The 10,874-nt window shown below is 46.6% G+C and overlaps 1 protein-coding gene across 1 annotated transcript; it reads right to left on the reverse strand.

The window, feature by feature from the left end:
• Positions 1-8,906: 8,906 nt before the first annotated feature.
• Positions 8,907-10,674, reverse strand: LOC306994323 (uncharacterized protein; the record flags this gene model as incomplete). Its single annotated transcript, XM_079639943.1, has 6 exons — positions 8,907-9,389; positions 9,477-9,677; positions 9,795-9,872; positions 9,981-10,091; positions 10,232-10,312; positions 10,520-10,674. Coding segments are annotated over 6 exons (1,109 nt in total), but the record flags the coding sequence as incomplete, so codon positions are not given.
• Between the last annotated feature and the right edge of the window lie 200 nt (positions 10,675-10,874).

The following is a 10,874-nucleotide window of genomic DNA, read 5'->3' on the forward strand; positions in this document are numbered from 1 at the left end:
AAGCTCCGCCGCTGGCTAAAAGGGCTACTGGCACGGACAGACGTGCTGGCTGTTTCGACAAGTGAAGCAAAGAAAACGCCAACTTCCCATACCGGGAGTCGAACCCGGGCCGCCTGGGTGAAAACCAGGAATCCTGACCGCTAGACCATATGGGATCTTCCACCTGCCTGGAACAGGCCCTTTGGCTTTTAGTGTGTGACAGCCCCCTTTAAGATCATGGGAATGATCCGAAGGGATTGTCTACTGAATTCAATTTCATCAGGCTCACCTGAGGGAGCTCTCATTTGCCACGCCCAGGGGGTTCAGTTTCCTCCCATTCCTGCGATGGCATAATAGACACTATAAACTGGTCGTAAAGCAAGGTCCTTTTGACTGTACTCATGCAATACAATTGAAAAGACGCATGGTATTGTATGGTAGCCATTATCCCACTGACAAAGCAGCCTATTGTTGGACTGTCAATTTTTTTATACAAACAAAAACGATGGCCTAATAAAACGGAATAATAAATAGCGGCTATGGGCTGACAGCGAAGCAAAAGAGGCCGAGCCAGCCAGGAGTCGAACCTAGAATCTTCTGATCCGTAGTCAGACGCGTTATCCATTGCGCCACTGGCCCACCGATCAACGCGTCCTTGAGCTTACACGGGACCTGTTGGTGTTCGACTGGGCAGAGGCCTGTCATGACATCTACTTTTTCTCATGCCATTAACAGGCCTGGAGCCAACGTCAGGAAGGGGTCCGATGTGGGGCCTGCTATAAAAAACCTTCGAGATGGAGGCCTCACATATTGGGGATCTCGGTTGCTTTGTTTTCATGGCAAGTGGCGGTGTCGTTCGGATATTCCAACAGAGCCTGTGACAGTTTCTCAGCGGAAGAACTGGGATCCAGGGTCAGAGACGTCTCCTCTCCCGGAGGAAAATACAAGCCTTAGTGGTCTTGCTGCAAAATCTGGTAGAGGCCCACAGACGGGCTTGAGGGGAAAGTGTCAACAGACCTTCCCTGGTGGTCTAGTGGTTAGGATTCGGCGCTCTCACCGCCGCGGCCCGGGTTCGATTCCCGGTCTGGGAATGAGCTTTTGCCCTCCAAAGGCGGTCGTGATTGCAAAATGGCGGACTACGAACTCGAGCGACCCTAGGAAATGTTTGCGTGTGAAAAAGACCTCCTTCGAGCCGGAGTCGAACCAGCGACCTAAGGATTGCCAACTTGTCACCTACAGTCCTCCGCTCTACCAGCTGAGCTATCGAAGGCACACTGGTTGGTGACAGAACCTCAACCTATCAGGTTGCTGAAGCTCCGCCGCTGGCTAAAAGGGCTACTGGGACGGACAGACGTGCTGGCTGTTTCGATAAGTGAAGCAAAGAAAACGCCAACTTCCCATACCGGGAGTCGAACCCGGGCCGCCTGGGTAAAAACCAGAAATCCTGACCGCTAGACCATATGGGATCTTCCTCCCCCCTGGAACAGGCCCTTTGGCTTTTAGTGTGTGACAGCCCCCTTTAAGATCATGGGAATGATCCGAAGGGATTGTCTACTGAATTCAATTTCATCAGGCTCACCGGAGGGAGCTCTCATTTGCCACGCCCAGGGGGTTCAGTTTCCTCCCATTCCTGCGATGGCATAATAGACACTATAAACTGGTCGTAAAGCAAGGTCCTTTTGACTGTACTCATGCAATACAATTGAAAAGACGCATGGTATTGTATGGTAGCCGTTATCCCACTGACAAAGCAGCCTATTGTTGGACTGTCAATTTTTTTATACAAACAAAAACGATGGCCTAATAAAAACGGAATAATAAATACCGGCTATGGGCTGATAGCGAAGCAAAAGAGGCAGAGCGAGCCAGCCAGGAGTCGAACCTAGAATCTTCTGATCCGTAGTCAGACGCATTATCCATTGCGCCACTGGCCCACCGATCAGAGCGTCCTTGAGCTTACACGGGACCTGTTGGTGTTCGACTGGGCAGAGGCCTGTCATGACATCTACTTTTTCTCATGCCATTAACAGGCCTGGAGCCAACGTCAGGAAGGGGTCCGATGTGGGGCCTGCTATAAAAAACCTTCGAGATGGAGGCCTCACATATTGGGGATCTCGGTTGCTTTGTTTTCATGGCAAGTGGCGGTGTCGTTCGGATATTCCAACAGAGCCTGTGACAGTTTCTCAGCGGAAGAACTGGGATCCAGGGTCAGAGACGTCTCCTCTCCCGGAGGAAAATACAAGCCTTAGTGGTCTTGCTGCAAAATCTGGTAGAGGCCCACAGACGGGCTTGAGGGGAAGGGGTCAACAGACCTTCCCTGGTGGTCTAGTGGTTAGGATTCGGCGCTCTCACCGCCGCGGCCCGGGTTCGATTCCCGGTCAGGGAATGAGCTTTTGCCCTCCAAAGGCGGTCGTGATTGCAAAATGGCGGACTTCGAACTCGAGCGACCCTAGGAAATGTTTGCGTGTGAAAAAGAGCTCCTTCGAGCCGGAGTCGAACCAGCGACCTAAGGATTGCCAACTTGCCACCTACAGTCCTCCGCTCTACCAGCTGAGCTATCGAAGGCACACTGGTTGGTGACAGAACCTCAACCTATCAGGTTGCTGAAGCTCCGCCGCTGGCTAAAAGGGCTACTGGCACGGACAGACGTGCTGGCTGTTTCGACAAGTGAAGCAAAGAAAACGCCAACTTCCCATACCGGGAGTCGAACCCGGGCCGCCTGGGTGAAAACCAGGAATCCTGACCGCTAGACCATATGGGATCTTCCTCCCGCCTGGAACAGGCCCTTTGGCTTTTAGTGTGTGACAGCCCCCTTTAAGATCATGGGAATGATCCGAAGGGATTGTCTACTGAATTCAATTTCATCAGGCTCACCGGAGGGAGCTCTCATTTGCCACGCCCAGGGGGTTCAGTTTCTTCCCATTCCTGCGATGGCATAATAGACACTATAAACTGGTCGTAAAGCAAGGTCCTTTTGACTGTACTCATGCAATACAATTGAAAAGACGCATGGTATTGTATGGTAGCCGTTATCCCACTGACAAAGCAGCCTATTGTTGGACTGTCAATTTTTTTATACAAACAAAAACGATGGCCTAATAAAACGGAATAATAAATACCGGCTATGGGCTGACAGCGAAGCAAAAGAGGCAGAGCGAGCCAGCCAGGAGTCGAACCTAGAATCTTCTGATCCGTAGTCAGACGCGTTATCCATTGCGCCACTGGCCCACCGATCAGAGCGTCCTTGAGCTTACATGGGACCTGTTGGTGTTCGACTGGGCAGAGGCCTGTCATGACATCTACTTTTTCTCATGCCATTAACAGGCCTGGAGCCAACGTCAGGAAGGGGTCCGATGTGGGGCCTGCTATAAAAAACCTTCGAGATGGAGGCCTCACATATTGGGGATCTCGGTTGCTTTGTTTTCATGGCAAGTGGCGGTGTCGTTCGGATATTCCAACAGAGCCTGTGACAGTTTCTCAGCGGAAGAACTGGGATCCAGGGTCAGAGACGTCTCCTCTCCCGGAGGAAAATACAAGCCTTGGTGGTCTTGCTGCAAAATCTGGTAGAGGCCCACAGACGGGCTTGAGGGGAAGGTGTCAACAGACCTTCCCTGGTGGTCTAGTGGTTAGGATTCGGCGCTCTCACCGCCGCGGCCCGGGTTCGATTCCCGGTCAGGGAATGAGCTTTTGCCCTCCAAAGGCGGACGTGATTGCAAAATGGCGGACTTCGAACTCGAGCGACCCTAGGAAATGTTTGCGTGTGAAAAAGACCTCCTTCGAGCCGGAGTCGAACCAGCGACCTAAGGATTGCCAACTTGTCACCTACAGTCCTCCGCTCTACCAGCTGAGCTAAAGCTGGGGAAGAATAGTCCGTATAAGAAGGGGAAGAATAGTCCGTATAAGAAGGGGAAGAAGGGGGGAGAAAAGGGGGGGAAAAAAGTGAGAAATTCAGTAAGTCATAGGTTCGAATCCACCCCATCACATAAAATATTTTATTTTATTGATTGTTTCATTTCTAAGTTGGATTGTGTGTATTTGATTTTTATCGATTGTTTCATTGCTAAGTTACATTTTTCTTATTGGAGTAAACCATTTGAATTCATTATAAAATTTCATCCATAATACTTAAGATAGTATTTTTTGTCCAAATGCATTTATTAAGGTAATCATTTCCTATGGCAGTAGGGGCAAAACATATTAAATAGCATATTACAATATAGTGTGAATGCAGTTATAAGGGGGTTCCCTTATAACTGCATTCACACTATATTGTAATATGCTATTTAATTCAGAGTGAAATGGAACAGTTACTTGACAGTGAATGCAAGTACACTGAATTTCATTACATGCAATAAAACAAATACAACACACCAGTCTTCATAGAGAAACAGATTTATTAACTATATACATATTAGAAAAATGTGGAAAAGTACTGAGTTCACTATATGGAACAACAAAAGAACACAAACATAAAAATAAGTTTAAAATATAAGAATTTATGTACATAGACTATATAAAATATAAGTATATAAAATATATGTATGTGCACTGTACTTAAATATATATATAATAGTTTAATGTTGTTTAATATTTATTATATATTTCCATGTGTTATAGTGTAAGTATACATCCTTATACATACTCACATATATACACACTTTTGTATTTTACTTAATATTGTTTTCATAATAATAATAATGATAATACAAGATTTTAAAAAAAGTGCACAGTATAATCCTTTAAAATTAAATATGGCTGGGAGATAAAAAAACAGAGCAGAGCCAACCAAGAGAGCAAAATGAATGAATCACACACACACACACACACACACACACACACACACACACACACACACACACACACACACACACACACACACACACACACACACGAGTTATTTTCTCACATTCTGTAACCACTGCTCCTTCGTAATTGTTTCTTTATTTGGGCAAAATATTTTGCCTTTGTACTGGCTATGGCCAGTTTCTTGTGTACGAAATTGGCCACACTTTCTGCAAGTATTTGCTTTTACAGTACGATTGTACGACCGTTTGGTTGGGGTGGCTGTGTCATTTGCAGGTGGGTCAGAGGAAATTGCTCCAGGGTTAATGGTGGGAAATGGGGCTGGGCAGGGCAACAGTAACATCTGAGACACAACAGGGGCAGTGGGTGCGTCAGGAACCAATGGGTGCGGTGCTGTCGGCCTGGGATAAATTGTCCTTAGCTGGCTGAACGTGGCTGAACGCTGAGGGTGTAAGGCTGATGGCTCAAAAGATGATGCTGTGGCAGATGTACAGGCAGCTGAGGGCTGGATCTTTCTAAACTTTGTCTTTGCCTGTCCAGCTGTGTCTGGTGGCATCTGGTAGTTATGCAACTGGTGGCTATATTGTGGAGGCACAACAGGCTGTACTCGTGCTGGAGGCAGAGCATCCAATGCCACTGGACGTGCCTCAGGAAGCTCCAGCCCTTGCAAGAGCACTAAGACCTCCTGACCCTTTAAACGTTCATTGTGCCATGTTGTAAGGGTCCTCTGGTTTACCTCAACTAGCTGAAGGGTTGTTTCGCTCATCACCGTTCCATTGCTCAGGATTAGCTGCCGAATTCTTCTGTAATCGCGAAGAATGAGATCCCATCTAGACAGAGATTGTGTCCTCTGTTTTTTGGGGCTTCGGTGGATGCTACACAACCTTATAAAAATCATTTCAACAAGGCGACAACAATTAGGCCACTGTGCTGGAGAGCCGCTAGAACCCAAAACACATCTCTTTGTGCTGTCGACACCAGGAGTGAAGACAGCTTTCTTTTTAGGGGACCTAAAACGTCCTGTAAGTAGCCTGTCTTGATGACGAGCAGCATACATCACCCTGTCTTTGTCAAATTGGTCCAGGTTCTGCAACAAACCCACAATGGTCGCAACTTGTTGGTTGGTAAGTGTGAGGCTCGCCTGTGTGCGCAGCTCCACCAGACACTCCGCCAACTCATCCACTCGGTCCATTCCAGGAATGCAGTGCTCGTCAACAGCCTGGAAAAATATAACGGTTGGTTAGATAATTACATGCTGTTAATTGAGTTAGTGGATTTGCTGCTTAAGGGCGAATGACTAAATGAGAAACAATTGGTCTAGAAAAGGACATTTTACCATTGCCGAGGGCACTGGTGCAGCTGATGGATTCTGGACACAAGGCACTGGTGGAGCCTGGAAACAGGGCACTGGTGCAGCAGGTGGAATCTGGGTGCCGGGCAGAGGTGCAGCTGGCAGAACCTGAATGTTGGGCAGTAGTGCAGCGGAAGGAGTCTGGACACTGGGCACTGGTGGAGCCTGGAAACAGGGCACTGGTGCAGTGGAAGGAGTCTGGACACTGGGCACTGGTGGAGCCTGGAAACAGGGCACTGGTGCAGCGGAAGGAGTCTGGACACTGGGCACTGGTGGAGCCTGGAAACAGGGCACTGGTGCAGTGGAAGGAGTCTGGACACTGGGCACTGGTGGAGCCTGGAAACAGGGCACTGGTGCAGCGGAAGGAGTCTGGACACTGGGCACTGGTGGAGCCTGGAAACAGGGCACTGGTGCAGCGGAAGGAGTCTGGACACTGGGCACTGGTGGAGCCTGGAAACAGCGCACTGGTGCAGCGGAAGGAGTCTGGACACTGGGCACTGGTGGAGCCTGGACACAGGTCAGTGGTGCAGCGGGTGGGACTGGTGGACCTATCAGGAATGGGTCATCTAATGCCACAAGATTTGTCACTGTGGCTTCCTCTCCCAACAAATCAATGAAACCCTCATCCTCTTCCACTTGCTCCTCCACATCTATCTCCTCCAGCAACTGAGAGGTCCTATCGGAGGTAGGGCACATGTCCTCCAGTGGCTGACTATTCTGCCTCAACAAATATTGCACTCCAATGAGCTCCCCTGAGGAAATATTTGGAACAGGAAACATTTTTAAAGGAAATTAATCAGAAAGGTTTATTAAAATGCAGTAAATATTTTTGTTGTCAGCTTGTAATTCAGTAATTGTAATTCAGAGGGCATCATAAAAGACAGGGTTACTCTATATTCTAGTATAAATTGATTTTCTGCCCTGATATCTAGGAAAAAGAATCCAGTGTACAACATTTCTGGTAGTATTATTTTTCTCTGATCTGTCAAAAATTACATTATTTTTGTCCAGAAGCACTTGTAATTTTACCAAAATCATTGTGAACTGCTTTTATCAAAATATATTTACCTGTGTATGCTGCAGGTGGGGTGAAGCTAGGGACCAATTTCCTGCCATACAACTTATTGTAGTTCTCATTGACAGAGTAAACCAGCTCCCCTGTGTAAGTACGCAGGGTTGAACTTCCACCTGCAACAGCAGCTGCAGCCCGGTCCTGATTCCAGCGTAACAAACCTTCCAGGAGGTAAATCTGGAAGTTCAGGCTGTTTGCGCTGTTCCCTAGAAAAATAAATAGAAAGCCAAACATTGTTTTGAGAAACTGCAAAAGAGAAAATATTATCTGTTAACTGCAAATATCTAAATTAACAGGAATTAGTGGCAAGATGTGGTATATTCTGTCATGACAAACCTGGAATAAATCTGTTTAGGTGGCAGTGAAATGATTCCAGGGATGTGGAGCCTCTGGCACACCTATACGTTTTTAGAACCATCCCGCCCTTGTTTATGGTTCCAGTTTCCGTGTAGAGCTGCACATCTGGAGGGTCCTGGATACAGGTGACGTGCCGTCTCTGGACATGCCAGATGTGCTGCATCCTCACACTGTCAAGGAGAGGAACACCAAGGGCATCATTCCCCTTGCCACCCATGAGCTCTCTGATGAGCATATCAAGGAGATGGATAGTGGTTTCCTCTCCTCGTGTTCTCCTCCTGCAGTGTTGGGCCAGCTCATCTTTGCTTATATGACGGTCAAGCTCTGCCGTCGTCATTGCAGGCCAGCCCTGTTGGGCGAGTTGGTCCCTCTTGGCCCTTTTCAGCAGAGTGAGATCCCCTGCGTCCCACTCAAAAATACAGGACGACAACCTAGACATAAAAGTAGGGTACAACTGGTGGGCATCAGTGGTGCACCCTACTGCCAGACGTCGCATAAAATGCCAAATGTCTAGGCGGACGATAACATCGGGCCAGCCGCTGAACCGCCTCTTCAGTTTAGTCTCTCCCACTTCCTTGCAACAGTCACAGTCAACATACAGGATTTTGGGAGGATCAACACCAGCTCTCTGGTACCTCTCCATTAGCCCTGCAGCCATGAGGTCTAACCCAGCCCCTTCATTCGCAGTCAGGACACTCATCAGCACCTGACCTACCTCATTGCCTACTGAAGTAAGCCACTGTGCTGTGCCTTTCGCAGGCCCACTCAACTTCTTGGTGATCTAAAAGAAACAATAAACATTGCAAATAATACAACATGCATCCAAATCAGTAACATTGAAAAATAAAGCTATTTTTGTCTAACAATTCGTTATAAAAAGCAGTACAGTAATTAAAGCAGCTCCTCTAACCTTCTTAGTTGAATCCATTTTCAAAATTGATCCATACGTGGATGTGATGCTGGCCTTGATGTGATCGAGCCTGTTGAGGATGTCCTGACTGTATACAGTGAGGAGCCATTTGTAGCTGGGTACTGGAGCAAGTGGTGGTGGTTCCTGGAAGTGCAGTGGATGCAGGCCAGGCTTATCCAAAAAGGCCACACACTCTGATGTGTACCGAGCCACACGTTTTAGCCACTCCTCACTGTGGTTCTCCCTCAGCTGGCCGATGATCCTCACTGGGCCATTCCCCATACCCCTCTCACGCAACAAGCGAAGAACTCGAATGTCACAGGCATACCTAGGAAAAAAGTATTTATTCAATTATCTTATTATCAGGTATCTAATTATTGTAAGAAGTATTTATCAAAAAAGGTAGCATATGAGTGAACATGACTGCAAAATATTTACTTGCGTGTGAGGATGATCCTGAATTCAGATCGATGGGCCAGGTCCAACTGCTGCAGGACAGCATGACTCCAGGACAGGTAGCTGGTTCTACACCTTGTACAGATCAGGGTCTCTGTCACCAGGTTGTAGTATCTGTCAATATCTAACACCTGTCGTACTCTCCTGTGCAGACCACCACCACACAGCTGATGCCTGGCACAGGCAGGGTTAGTACACTGGAGCCGCACCTTCCATAGCCTATATGGCATCCAGAGCAAGAGCCGCTGAGAAAAAAATCTATCAGGTGCTGGAGCTTGGTGGTACAGCAGGGCTGGTGGTGGGGGGTGATACCACAACTGCAGGTTTTCACGCAGCTCCAGCTTACCCTTTGCACCAACCCTAAAAAGTGCTTCCGACACCCACTTCTGGTCCTGCTGTGGCATTGTCTGTGGCCACAGTAGTGGGAGATCCGCAGGGTCTTCTGGCTGAGATGAGACCTGCTGATATTATCAAAAACACTGGTTTAAATAAAAGCTAAGAGAGCATTAAATGACAAAGGCATGTTTATATTTTGAATGACATCTTACTGGGCTCCTCACAACAGCAAACTCAGAATTAATCGATGGTGTTGCTGTTTCTTTGGTGCGTTGTGATCTCTGAGCTGGAGGAAGGAAGAAGGATGAGGAGGACTTGATGATAGGTCGATGAGGTTTGGGGGATGGAGGAGGAGGAGGAAGAGGATCAGAGGGTGGGCATGAAGCTGCGGCTGAACTGGAGTGCTCTAATGTCTGTGGAGTGAAACGTTATGATTAATCTATTAAGGGGATTGCATTTTTTATTAAATAAAATGATGTAGTGATAAAGTGATGATGTTATGATAAAGTGATGATGTCTTTCATATTAACCTGAGAGGTTTTCCTCTGGATGTTCAAATTGGGTTTTGCTGCTGCCACATGTGAGCCTCCAAACCTTGACTTTTCAAACTGAAAAGGTTTGTCATAGTCAGTGATAACAAAACCTGTAACACTATAGGAAAATGTTGAGATGTTTCAATGTCTGCAGTGATACCTGCAATCGAAAGGTCTGCTTACCATTGACAATGTCAGTTTGGCTTTCTTTGCAGGACATGACACATCACTGATGGAGGGTGTGCTTTGGGCAGGGGTGCTCTGTGATGCATCCACTGTGACTGGTGGATGAACCTGTGATACATGCATTAAGATATACCAGACACATAATATTATACAGTCCTCCTAATGCCTAATTTTAGATATAAAGACACATTGATATTGCAAACACATCGATCTAGTTATGCAACTTGAACTAGGCTAATTTAAGTTACCTTGTGAAATCCACAAATACACTTCTGAGCTTCCTTCAGAAGGGTGGTCTGCCCCCTCATTTGCAGAGGGCACTTTTCTATCTGTGAACATAAAGTGTAGCTATGACACTCTAGTCCATGTTATCTCAAAACAGCCATAAGTCATCTTAATTATTCAATATCTTATATCAATATTACATTGTATTTACATTGTAAATAATTACTTATCCATACACATAAATAAAAATATTACAATGTATTATCATACAAGTTTATTAGTTCACCCATGAATCTAGCTGCATAATTTACCTTCTGATACAACTCATGCCATCTTTTTTGTCGGGGAGCAGGTCTATTCCCCTCCCTAGATGGCCAAACTCCTGTTCGGGCAAAACTCTCCAGACGCGCAAGCCAGTCAGCATCGCTCATGCCTTTGTGTGACTTAGTTGAAGCCATGTCGTTGCCTGAAACAAAACAGAACATGTTCATGTTAGCTAGTTTTGTGTTCCTGGTTCAAAATGACCGGCACATTATAGCAGTTTATAAATCCAAAATAATAGGCTACATACTGTATATCATCACCTAATGTTGTGATAGATCTTTTTATCTTTTAAGTTTTTGTAAACATTTTTTTTACATGACCTCATTGACCTGGGCTCATACA

Source organism: Phoxinus phoxinus (genome assembly GCF_949152265.1).
Source record: "Phoxinus phoxinus genome assembly, contig: scaffold_46, whole genome shotgun sequence".
Taxonomy (NCBI): Eukaryota; Metazoa; Chordata; class Actinopteri; order Cypriniformes; family Leuciscidae; genus Phoxinus; species Phoxinus phoxinus.